Below are 13,340 nucleotides of genomic sequence, written 5' to 3'. Positions count from 1 at the left end.
ATCCAGTCTCAGAAACATTTTAGCTGTGTGACTTTGGGCAAGTCACTTAACCTGTTTGCTACTGGAGAAGGAAATGGCAAACCACTCCAGTATCTTTGCCAAGAAAATTCCATAGACAGTCAAAATTTAGGAGGGACTCTTCTAGAGGTAGTGCGTTTAGTTTATCCTGTTTAGGTACTGCTGTTTGTGGATGACATATTTGTTGCATAAAACCCTGGAACATTGCAAAGAATCTCTAATGAGATCCCACACATAAATAGTAGTTTGGCTTAGCTAAGGAAGGGGAAAAAAAACAAGTGGATAAAGAATGCTTATTAAATAGACTATCATATACAGTTGGATAGACATCTTGGGAAACATGTCTATCTCTCTAGCTATATATCTATCCCTATATATATAGCTATATATTTATAACTCTATCTTTATATTTGGACAGACACTGCAAATGAAAAATGAGATGGGCCAAAAATTGAAGAGAAGGAGAAAAGTGGGTTAGATTGTCTTTGGGAAACTATACAGTTCTTTTAATGATCTGAAGTTTCTTTCTGAAACAAAAATCAATCTTTAAATAATAGTCTTCCCAGGAATATGGGTCACAGAATAAAATGTAATAAAGAAGTATACAGAAGGTATAAACTGTATATATGAAACATTTTTCAAAGAGTAATTATGTAGAAGCAGAGTAAAGGATCAAAGAAATGAATGATTGGGAAAAAAGGATTGACTAGTCATAATAAATAAATAATAATAATAAATAAATGTGAGAGATCATTGATAGATAGCTTTCATTCTCCACTGATATCCACATAAAGCTAGAATAACCTGAGGAAGACTCTATCATGTAGGGTAGGGTAGGTTCCCTATGTCAAACTTACAGGAAGATCTATACAAGTGGATCTCCATTGTTGGGTATACCCACCAAGATGAAACCAGAGATCTACTAAAGTAGGGGAGTGCAGTGGCTCAGGATGACCAAAAAGTAGAGAGAGGATTCTTTTGACCCAGAAAGGAATAAAAACTCAAAGCCCTGTAAGGGGCTCTGCCCACTCACTGGAAAGGCAGAAGAAGCAGAGAGACTATATTTCTAGTTGAAGAGACAAGTAGAGACTGGGCAGCTTTTGAAATAATTACTGACAGAATCTGAACAGAGTCATGAAGAGTTCAGACCCTAGGAAAAAAAAAAACAAGCAGCATTGAGGAGAAAGTACCAAGAGGCAAATCCATAACTATGGGGTGAAGTTAGACAGAGATGACCCAGGGAAGCAACAGCTGACAACCTAATTTAATTAATTAATTAATCCCTCCTTGTTTAACCCAAAGGAATTATTCTATGAATTATATTTTAACAAATATCAGCTTTCTAGGGGAATTATTCTAAATGTATTACTGGCATTACTATTTTTACTACTATTCAATTTTCTTAGCTGTAAAATAACAGGATCTAATGAGGTATATTCTAAGATAATTTTCAACTCTTAATCATATAAATTTATACTAATGCTTTACATTTATGTAGTACTTTGCTATACAAAATCTTTTTTCCCTTCTTTTTAAAAAAAAACCCTCACCTTCTGTCTTAGATTCAATATTAATGTAATATTTATTGGGAAAGGATGAAATGGGGGGATATTTGTTCCAAGGCAGAACAATGATGAGAGCTAGGCAATTGGGGTTAAGTGACTTGCTCAGGGTCACACAGTTAAGAAGTGTCTGAGTTCATATTTGAATCCAATACCTCACATCTCTAGGCCTGGCTAGGCTCTTAAACCACTCAAACAATTTCACTGATACCAAAATTTCTTTTGAATGGACTTTCATAATAACTCTAAGAAGTAAACAATGTATTATTATTTACATTTTACTGATAAATGAGAACAGAAGGGAAGTGACTTTCAACCAATAAGTGGAGCACCCTGGATTTGAACTCAGATTTTTTTACTTCTAGTTTGGTAGATTATCTTTGCATTTCATCCTGATGCCTCTTATTTACCTCATTTGGAGATCCAGCTGGTTCAAAAAATGCCTATATTCATCTCTTAAAGTGTCCTTCTCTTGTTGTAATGCAGACAGCTTCTCTGACAGTTCCTGATTGTTCTTAATTTGCTGGAAAACAGAAGAATTTTGTATACAGAACTTCAAAAAAAATTTGGTAATTAATTCTCATGGTCATTTACATACCCTATTAATATATTTAAGTGATAAACTATAGGGAGAAAGTACAGAGAAAGAGGAGATCAATACCAAATAGTGGTCAATAGGACTCATTCAAAGTGAATTGTGCAGCTACGGATAGAAATAAGAAATCAATGTGGTATGGTAGATAGGAGCTGTAGGCCCTATCTAGTGGGAACAAATAAGAGAAATGAGAATGAATATTACATATGTATATAGGAGAAAAAAAAAAGATAGGGTAGGTTATGTTGGGAGAATACCAAAGATAAAGGACCTTGAATGCTGGGCCACTGGACACAATGGGGGGGAGGGGATCAAGTGAAATCATGTGAACGGATCACTGTAAACCAAGACCTTCCTCAGGAATCCATGATTTTATTAGCCCAAGTAGGTACTCCTTCAATCAACTTAGATCACAACCCTTCTACACCTTAGTAGATGGTCCTTGCAAATTACTGTGGTTCAAAAACTTATCAGGTAGTAGTCAGCCTTTTAGTGATGAGCCCCTCTGAACTTAACTAGGCTGGCTGCTTGGTAAGAATCATCCCTGGGTAACCCAGGGGAATTGATTGTTGGCTCTGGGAGGAGGGAAAAGGGGAGGGAAAGAATATGAATCATGTAACCATAGGAAAATGCTTTAAAACAAATTAACGTAAAATTTTTAAAAAAGAAACGTCACTGGTAAACTTCCTGTTTGGAAGGACTTGTTAGAGTTTGTACTCCACTGGCATAGCCTTTGAGAACCCAGAGTCACCTCCAAACCATGATGAAGCAGTGGAGGAATACTTTAATGGACTCATCCACTTCATAAGAAAAATAATTCAGAGAGAATGTCCCATTGTCAATGGGTTAGTTTTTACATGTGATAGTACATTTTTATATGTGATAGTACATTATTACTTTCAAAATAGAGAAGAGCTGTTGGAGAATTCTCTCTAATGGAGAATTCTATTAATTTTCTATCACTTTACAAACTTCATCAAGTAGTTTAGGTCTTCAAGAAAGGCAAAAGCAAGAATATGCATTCTCCTTTTACTCTTACCTCTTCAGATATTTTCTTTTCATCTTCTAATATTTGAAGTTGAGCCTCTTGTTGTTGAATCTTAAACTGCTGCTTACAACTAGATTGTTCCAGAAGAGCCTCTTTTGCATGTAAGTATTCTATGTGTTGTTGGAGTTCCTCTATATTTTGATTTAGTTGTTTGCTGTGGACAGGTTAAAGCAATAAGGTAGTGATAGAGCCCATATGATGCACAGGTATCTAGAATGAACAAATGCAGTTTCTGTCCCCCACAAACAAGAGTCTTATAACAATACTCATGAGAGACTTCCAGCTGGGTAGTGAGTGTGCTTATCTCCCACTTCTCCAATGTATTTGCAAGTGGAAAACTTATTAAAAAAAGTATACTGCTTTGGTTCCCTCTATCTTTATCCCTCCTACTTCTTTCCAAACCTAAATAATTCTCTGCTACCACCGGCTCCTTCTTCGCATGATTACATCCCCATTTTCTGATATAGGAAATAAGTCTAAGACTCTGGTATGTGTTAAATTATAAATTGGTGGGGCAGCTAGGTGGCTCAGTGAATAGAGAGCCAGGCCTAGAAAAGAAGGTACTGGTTTCAAATCTGGTCTCAGATATTTCTTATCTGTTTGGCCCTGGGCAAGTCACTTAACCCCTATTGCCTAGCCCTTGTCATTCTTCTGCCTTAGAACTAATACACAGTATTCAAAGACAGAAAGTAAGGATTTAAAAGAATTATAAGCTAGTGACCTTCATGCTAATTTTATCAAGGATAACACTTAGTGATAACTCAAGAATTTTGAAATATAACCTGGGAACACTCAAAAAATAACTCATTCATAATGTGCTAAGATAGTCCCTAATAATCAGTGAACAAATCCTGGTCCATAAATCAGAAGTTATAATATTTGATAAAAAATAAAAGAGCAGTAGAGCTTACTGATTATTCCATTTGGTTGGATCATAAAAACCTACACCAAAATAAATATTAACTTTTGTCATAACAATTTAAAGTATGACAACTGATATATAAGGAATCTGATCATTATAATGGCAATTGGTATAGAATTGAACATTCTGTAGGACCAAGGCAAGGGAATGCTAGACGAAGAGCTGATCAGTAAATTTTCATTGTGCACATTTACACCTTAGAAATTGGCAAGCCTCAAATCAGGGCTTCATTCATTATTTTTTTTAATATTCGGAAACTAAAAAAGTAATGGAGAAAATGTTAATAATTAAGATTAAACTTAAAAGTGTATCATGTGTACATTTTTCTTTTCAGCCAGCCAATTATTAACCATTTACCAGCATACTCTTGGACCAACATTTTAGAAAAAAGTAGATACAAGGCATTATCATGCTCTCCCTATAACTGAACATTGCAATGTACTTAGCCATTAATATAATCATCTTATTAAAATAATATTTGTAGAGTGGTTAAAATGGTCCAAAGTACAATGAACTCCTCTGAAGGAAAATGTTAGATAAGTACAAAACATCATGAATAACATGAATTTTGTTTTTTGTGCATGAATTAGAGATTACTATTAGCCACATTTTATAGGTGATAGGTCTAAGATTACTCCAAATAATCACAAATGACTTATAAGTATTATTCATATGCTGACAGCTAGTTTAGCTATAGAAAATCCCCTAATCTCACTCAATGAAAAACGCCATCATACCACCTATAACCTCCCATATTCTTTTATTTTCATTTCCATCTTACATCCTCTTTGATCATTTCTGTTTCCTCTCAGTCCCCACAAAGGCCAAGACCATGTCACCATTCCTAACCACTTCTATTCTCATCCACAACTGGGAGCTTCCATCAGAATACTTGCCTCCCATCTTACGACTCTGGTTGTCCTTCTAGCACAGGAGGTGGGGCAAATAATTCCTAATGATCTCTGACAGTTGTGAAGATTGGATTTGGCTCTCTCTGGATTGTAACAATGAAGGTACTTAGCTCTTCCTTGATTGTGAAGATTAAATTGTAATCCCCTGTCTATTTTTATATTTTAATCCCCAAAGTGTAAAGCACAGTCGTTAAAGTTGAGTATGGCAATCTACCCATTTTGGATTTTAACCACACAAAGTGTGAATACCCATTTCATACATGAGTGGGAGGTCTGTGACCCACATGTGAAAGAGTGGGCAGTCCTGAACTGGAGTGTTGGCTGTGATTGATATATGTAAAAATTTAGGAGAAATGACACAAGAGAAAAAGGTCTTTAAAAGTGGAAACAGACACACACACACAGACACTTGAAGGGAGTCACTTGGAGTGAAGACACCTGGAGTGAACAGAGACACTTGGAGTAAAGAGAGACACTTGGAGTGAAGAGAGACACTTGGAGTGAAGAGAGACACTTGGAGTTTGAAAGAGACACACTTGGAGTGGAGCCTGCTGGAGTTGAAGCTGATAAAAGAATCTGCTGATTGAACTGATAATGTGGTGAGTGTAAAAGCTGACTTCCTTCCTTGCCCTTTCTGTAGGTGTGAGCATTTGGGAAAGGCTCATTGTCTTGAGACTCCTTTCCCTTGGCTGGTGCCCTAGAATTTCTACCTGTGTCAGAGGAAGTGCGCTCCCTCGCTCTCGCGCGCTCTCTCTCTCTCTCTCTCTCTCTCTCTCTCTCTCTCTCTCTCTCTCTCTCTCTCTCTCTCTCTTCCTTAATATCTTCCCTCTATTGTAAAAATAAACTAACATAAATTCCATTTTACTTTAGTAATTTATTTTTAGGATTTAGAAATTTAATCCTTGGCAACCAATTAAATATTCAGTCCAACCACAATAGAAGAAGAAGCTAAGGGAAAGGGGATTCTCTTCTAGAGACTATAACTGCAGCAGGGATAGAAATGTGTTCCTAGCATCCAAAGTTTCCAGCTGAATCCATTTACCCATAAAAATTTCAAGAAACCATAACTGTCAATTATGTTTGAGTTAAATAGGCCTCTGTGGGGGCATTTAAGAAGCAAATCCAATTTTATAATATTGTTTCCTATGAAAAAAAGTATAACAAGTTTCAGATAACTGAGTTATAATGAATGTGTGGATTAGTCCAGTTAGAAAGTTGGGGATGGCCTAGAAGTCCTTTATTTTTAAACCTTTACCTTCGGTCTTAGAATCAAAACTATTATTGGTTCCAAGACAGAAGAGTGGTAAGGGCTAGGCAATGGGAGTGTTAAATGACTTGCCCACCCAGTCAGGAAGTGTCTGAGACCAGATTTGAATGTAGGACTCTGGTCTCTGCTGGTCTTGGCTCTCAAGCCAATAAGCCTCCTTGTTGCCTCTCTCCCCTCTGCCCCTACAATGATCTCAAAAACTTTCTAATGTTATATTAACAGTACCAGACAGAAACTTCTTGGAATGTAGTATCTCCTCCTTATATAAAATGACCATCATGGTTTCTATTACCTCTTCTGTTGTTCCTCCTGATACTGCATTTTTATTTTGGCCTCACTTTTTTTTGCTTCTTTTAACTCTTCTTCAAGCTGCTTTTTATTTAAAATACAGGCTTCTGTACAAGTCTTATTTGCAGATTCTAATTTTGTCTGGAGTTCCAAGACCTTGAGTAGAAAATTGAGAAAGTAACACTTAGAAGAATTTGAACTGCTTTTAAATCAGAAAAATCCTGGGCAAATACAAACAATTTTATTATGCAATCTGGCCTAATATCAAGCATAGCTTGTAATCCAAAAATAAGTTCAGAATTATCTATGCTCTGCACTAATGAGAAACATATGGTAGGAATAGATGGACAAGTTGTGGTATATAAATATGATGGAATATGACTGTGCTATCAGAAATGACAAGGGGAATGGTTTCAGAGAAACTTGGTAAGTCTTTAATGCCAAATGAAGTAAGCAGAATCAGAATAGTGTGCACAATAATAGCAATAATGTATGATGATTGACTGTGAAAGACATATGATGATCCATGACAATTCTAAATGATGAAAAGTACTTTCCATGGAAGCCTATTATTTGTCACTTTATTTTTTTTTTTGCTTTTTATTTTTCACAACATTGCTAATGGGGAAATAGGTTTTGCATGCCTTGATGTGTATAATGGGGAACATTTCTTGCCTTCCTTTGCCTGGAATTCTCATCCTCTTCATCTCTACTTCCTGGCTTCCTTCAAGTCTCAACTAAACACCCAACTTCTACAAGAAACCTTTCCTCTTCCTTCTTCATCTTGGTGCCTTCCCTCTCAGACTATTCCCTATTTACATCTTTATTTGTACATAGTTGTTTGTAGGCAGCAGGTAGTTTCCTCCATTAGACTAGGAGCTTCTTGAGAGGGACTGGTTTTGTTTTCCTTTCTTTGTATTTCCAGCTTTTAGTCTACTGCATGTCACATTTTTAGCAAGTGCTTAGATAATGTTTGGTGACTGACTATAAGTATTATCTGCTTGGTGCTTCATGCTAGTTTAAATCAAGCTGTTCTAATAAATATATCCATTAAAAATAAATTGTAGAAAACTCATGGTGTCTTTAGTCAAAGAACTATTTTCTATTTTGGACTTTATCATTGAGGCTTATTTAAATCACCTAATGATTACACTATACTTAAATTTTATTATTATTACTTACAATAATAATAGCTGACATATATATAAAACATTATGGTTTACAAAATTCTTACATATGTTCTTTTATTTGATCTTCAATAACCTTGTGGGTATTGCTATTCCCATTTAGCTTTTTTGAAGGTAAAAACCCATAATGTCTCTCATATTTACATAGTACTTTCCAAACAACTAACTCTATGTATGATGTAGGTAGTGTGAATTTTATTGCCTGTATTTCAAAAGAAGAAATTAAGATTCAGAGAGTTTAAGCAATTTGCCCAAGGTCACACAGCTAATAAGTGTTGGAAGTAGGACTTGAACTGGAAGCTCCTTTCACTCTTAATACTGGTAGCTGACAACTGTAAATTTTAAAACTACTCCACCCTACTCATACCGTACTTTAGAAGATCTGATTTAGCTATTTCCTGATTGTAACAATGGAGATACTTGATCAGGAATGTCTTAGGAACTTTACATTGCTCCACCCTACTTAGTCTAACAAGGTCACGAATGTCTGCACCCATACTTAAGGATTAAGTATCTAGGAGGATGGCCTTTAATAGACATGTGCAGAAACAACTGACAGACCCCTGGTCTGTCCTAAGTCAAGCTAAGCTACCATTGGTACAGATAAGATGCAGGAAAGTGATGTAAAACCGTCTATATGGGACATGTCACTTCCTCTCTTCACTCTCTTTTCCCCAGAGAGATGGATCTGGCTGATCACTTCCTGTGAGCAGCCTGGGCACCAGTTTGATCCTGGAACTCAGCCTGGAGGAGCTTACTCAGACAGCTTACTTGAGATGGTCTCGTGGTGAGTGATAAAACTAACTTCCTTTTCCCTGGATTCAGAGAGGCCCCTTTGGCCAAGGCCATTAACTCCTGCCTGGCTCAGCCTGAGCTGTAGCAGTTTAAATTAACTCTTTCCTCTCCCTCTCTCTTCTCCTTAATTCCTTCTCTCTATATTAATTAAAAATCACCATACTTTCCAGCTGACATGGGTATTTTGTTATTTAAGATATCCCATGGCAACCAATTAATTTAGATTTTAAGTTACAATGCTAAAATTATCCTTACACAACATACTTTAAAAAATACTTTTCAAGGTAAAAGTATAAAACAAAACACTCAAGGAAATAGCTTTGGGACCTTTGAACTGAAGATTGGCAGACTAAACTTATTTTATTGAACTACAACGGCAGAACTAGTAGTGGAGAGGAAATGCAAAGCAGAAAGTCTAGATCTGAGGCAGGGAAAACTTCCCTATCATTACTGTTATATCCAAATGGACTCTTTCACATCAAAGATCCTCAGGAAGAGGCTATGGTAATCACTTGTTCAGTGTGTTAAAGAGGGGACTTCTTTTTTCATGTATGGCATGACAAGATAGTAACTGAGGACCATTCTAACTATGACATTCTGATTCTTTCCTTGCCCTTTTAAATTCACATCATGTGGGAAAAAAGGAAAATCTACTCAGAATCTAAAAGCTGTGGAGGATGGAGAGATGAAGATGAGCTTAGATCCTAGGTATTTTCCCTGAAAATACCCAGAATTAATTCAAATTGGAATATGAATTTTGCAACTACTGGAATCTTGAGAAAGAGAATTTCATTGATTGTTTCTAAAGCATGATATTAAAAAGGGCCAAATGTGAATGGTTATCATTACCTTTTTCTCTGAATAAGCTACTCTTGTTTTCTCATGAGCAAGCTTTTCATATAAATTGTTTTGTGATTGAATATTCTTAGATTGTTTAAGAACTTCTTGTTCAAGCTCTTTTACTTTCTGTTGACTATTCTCCCAGTTTTCTGTGACAGAAGAACACAAATTTGTGCTGTCCAGAAGTTTTTTCTGGGCTTGCTTCAATTCAGCTCTGACCTAGAGTTGGAGAATAAAAATGACAACCTTAGCATAGAAACCTTAGCAAATTTCAGTGTTTTAAGAAAAAACTTTTAAATTCATCTACTCTACATGAAGTATATCTTTTCTCAGGAAACTAAGACAAAAATATTTTCAGAAAGTTTCTTTGATAAAGGTCCCATATCCAAGATATGTAAGGAACTGAACAGGTAAGTGGTGAAAGGATATGAACAAGCAGTTTCCCCAAAACAATATTCAAGCTGTCCACAAATATTTTTTAAATGCTCCAAGTTACTAATAATTAGAAATAAGCAAATGAAGACAACTGTGAGGTTCTACTGCATACTCATCAGATTGGCAAAGTAGACTCTAAAAAGCAAATGACAATGACTGGATTGCTGCGGGCAAAAAAAAGGCACAGTTTAAAGGAGCTGTGAATTAGCCCAACTATTCTAGAAAGTAATTTGAAGCTATGCCCCCCAAATTCACTAATCTGTACATATCCATTGGCCAAGTAATAGCACTATAGGTATCACTTTTTTTTTGGCTACAGCAAAAAGAGATCAAAGAAAGAGAAAAAGGACTCATATATACAAAAAAACTTTTATAAGCGATTCTCTTTGGTATAGCAAAGAGCCGAAAGCTAAGGGGATGCCCATCAACTGAAGAATGGCTAAAAAAAATTCTGATATGTGAATATAATGAAATATTTCTGTACTGTAAGAAATGAAAAAAGGAATGGTTTTCAAGAAACTTGAAAAGACTTATGGGAGCTGATGCATGGTGAAGTGATTATGACTAGTAAAATAATTTATACAATAACTACACTGTAAAGACAATTGTGAAAGACTTTAAGAACTCTAATCCAATGCAATGACCAACTATGATTCCAGATGATTGAGGATAAAGCAGGCTTGCCTATCTTCTGACCAAGAGGTGAAAGATAGACACACGTTGTAGTTGGACATAAGTGATAATAGGAATTTGTTTTGCTTGACTAATTTATTTGTTTTTTATTGCATATATTTGCTACAAAGGATTTGGTTTTCTTTTTTTCTCAGTTGGGGCTATGGGGCAATGGGAAGGGACAGGAAATAGGGATAGGGTTGCAAATAAAAACTGAAAACAAAGAAAAGAGGATTTAATACACTAAAATGGGGTTTTGAAATGTACCAGAGAACAGAAAGGCCAGAAAGAATCACAGATAAGTAGAATAATTTTGTAAGTAGCATGTTAAATTTATTGCATATTTTAAAAGAAAAGCAAGCTGTATATAATAAATACTCACCATTTTGTTTACAACCTTTTCTTTTGTTCTACTCTGTATATGGAAGTATTCACTTTATTTCATGTTTGTTAAATTCAGAAATGGGGGGGGGCAGAACTCTTGAATTTAAACAACAACAAAAATCCCAATTCACTCTTTAGTAATATATACCTTAGTTACTTAGCCAGAGAGAAGGAAAGATTTGATAATATATGCTGTGCTCAAGGAATGCCATAGCACAAGATAAATCTAGGAGTTAATTTACCTGTCTTCTATAAAACAAAATTCCCTTTGAAAGAAATAAACCCTTGAACCCCAGTAATGTTGCTACTCTATGGCTGACTACACTGTTGCAGTTTCTTTTGTCTCTGCTTCAATCTCGATGCTATTAAAAAACCATGGTTAGCTACTAACTTATACTGGATACAACTTGAAGGAGGATGATAGAATGAAAATCTCAGAGAAAATCTATAGCATTATGAATTATTACTATAAATTCAAGCTATTATTGCCAGAGTGAGATTTCTGGTCCAGCATTAAGAAAGATAATGGCTTATTCGAGAGAGAAAGAGGGCAAGCTTCAGGATCTAATAGTCTTTACACATCTTATATATGTAAGCAGCAGCCAGTGAAAAACAGCTTTCATTTCATTCTTTTGTCCTGAAAGCCTCGAGATCCTGCCTTTGAAGGGGCCCAAGGACTCCCTCAACCACAAAAGAAGGGAGCATGCCTAGTTGTTCCCAGGCTCAATAGATGACTGAGAGCTGGGCTGGTTATGTTCATCAGCACCACCTGGTGGTTATATACTGAGGATGGGAGAAGAAAAATAATAGAATAAGAACCCAACATGATTCTGTGAAAATAGTTATGGAAGTATTTTATAAAGCTCAAAATAAACTGAAGCTGGTGATGGAAATTAAGAACAACAAAACAGGCAGAGCTTGTTGTGTTTTGTTCCCCTGTTTTGGAAGGAGAACAAGGATTGAAGAAAAGACAGAATCCTCTAATTTGGAACATAAGATGCAGTAGACAAGAGAGAGGAAGGCAGTTTTTATTTTGTTCCTCTTTTCTTTGCCACAGGTCAGAACAACAATGGCCAAGGGGAAGTTGATACTCAAGATAAAGAGATAGTAAGAGAATGTCTCCTTGCCCTTGATGAGATTAAGTCACTATCAGACAGATACATTTTGATCACACTGTTCATGTCCCCAGTGCCAGGGAGACATAAGAATCATCCTTTTACTTGTTCCCCTGGTGCTACACATCTTACAGCAGTCAGTATGGCATATTTTATACAGTCCCAAACATACAAATGAAAATTACAATTGCCCACAGTTATGCAGATTCAACAAAGAGTATTACAAAGTTTACCAAAGACTCCTGCTAATAACAAGGTCTTATCTTGATGTGTGAAATTTCATTACCCATCCCAAAAGCAGAAAGGAAAAGGAAAAAAAAAGATAAAGAAAATCTAGCTTCCTATGGGAACCTAGCCTGACAGAGCTTCCCAGTATGTGAAACTATCACCCAAAGGGGGGAGGGTATTAGGGTCTGTTATTGACCAGAAGTCATTTCTTCATCCTCAACCAGGATTCCCTCAGTGTACTAGGCTATCCAGAATGGGATTTGTCAGAATTTCTAGGTATCTCTTTCTATGTAGGACATACAGAGTCTAATGAGGGAAGCAACATGCAAACAACTATATACAAACAAGATATAGACAGGATAAATTGGGGATAATCTCAGAGAGAAGGCACTAAGTTTTAAGAGGATGGGAAATGCTTTTTGTAGAAGGTGAGACTTGAAGGAAGCCAAGGGAGTTAGTTAGGAAGGGAAGGTGAGGAGAGAGAGCATTACAGGAATGTAGAATAAGCCAGTGAAAATGCTCAGTCAGGAAATGCAGTGTTGAAGGGAACAGCAAAGGAGCTAGTGTCACTTGATCAAAGAGTACATGGAGAAGAGTAAGGTAAAAGAAGACTGGAAAAGTAGGGAGGGGCTAGGTCACTGAGGGCTTCAATAACAAACAGAAGATTTTGTATATTAGATCCTGGAAGACTTAGGAAGCATCTGGAGTTTAATGAATAGGAAGAGACACAGTCAGATTTAGGAAGATCAATTTGACAGTTGAGTGGAGGACAGATTGAATTGGAAAGAAATTTGAGGAGGGAAGCCGAAAATAGACTATTGCAATAATCCAGGAGTGAGATGAAGAGGTCTTGGTCAAGAGGAGAGGAGGGGATGTATGCAAAAGATGTTTCAAAAGTAGAAACAACAGGCCTTGACCACTGACTGGGCATAGGGGTGGGGTGAGAGTAAGGAATTGAGGATGCCACCTAGGTTGTGAGTGTGGGTTGCTGGAAAGATGGTGGCATTCTGGAGTACAACTGGAAAGTTAGGAAGAAGAAAGGGTGTTGAGAGAAAGGTAACAAGTTCACTTTC

General features: G+C 36.4%; 1 protein-coding gene across 10 annotated transcripts in view; it reads right to left on the bottom strand.

The window, feature by feature from the left end:
• The window catches only part of CCDC30 (coiled-coil domain containing 30), a 156,228-nt gene that overhangs the window by 36,435 nt on the left and 106,453 nt on the right, over positions 1-13,340 (bottom strand). For all 10 annotated transcript variants that reach the window (XM_056795317.1, XM_007492928.3, XM_056795319.1 and 7 more), the window contains 4 exons: positions 9,443-9,652; positions 6,616-6,767; positions 3,215-3,377; positions 1,991-2,103 (listed from right to left, as the gene is read on the bottom strand). In XM_056795317.1, the coding sequence (XP_056651295.1) occupies positions 1,991-2,103; positions 3,215-3,377; positions 6,616-6,767; positions 9,443-9,652 (638 nt within the window). The remainder of the gene's footprint in view (positions 1-1,990; positions 2,104-3,214; positions 3,378-6,615; positions 6,768-9,442; positions 9,653-13,340) is intronic.

The sequence above is a fragment of the Monodelphis domestica genome, chromosome 4 (assembly GCF_027887165.1).
Source record: "Monodelphis domestica isolate mMonDom1 chromosome 4, mMonDom1.pri, whole genome shotgun sequence".
NCBI lineage: Eukaryota > Metazoa > Chordata > Mammalia > Didelphimorphia > Didelphidae > Monodelphis > Monodelphis domestica.
This window is presented reverse-complemented; position numbering and strand designations above follow the sequence as displayed.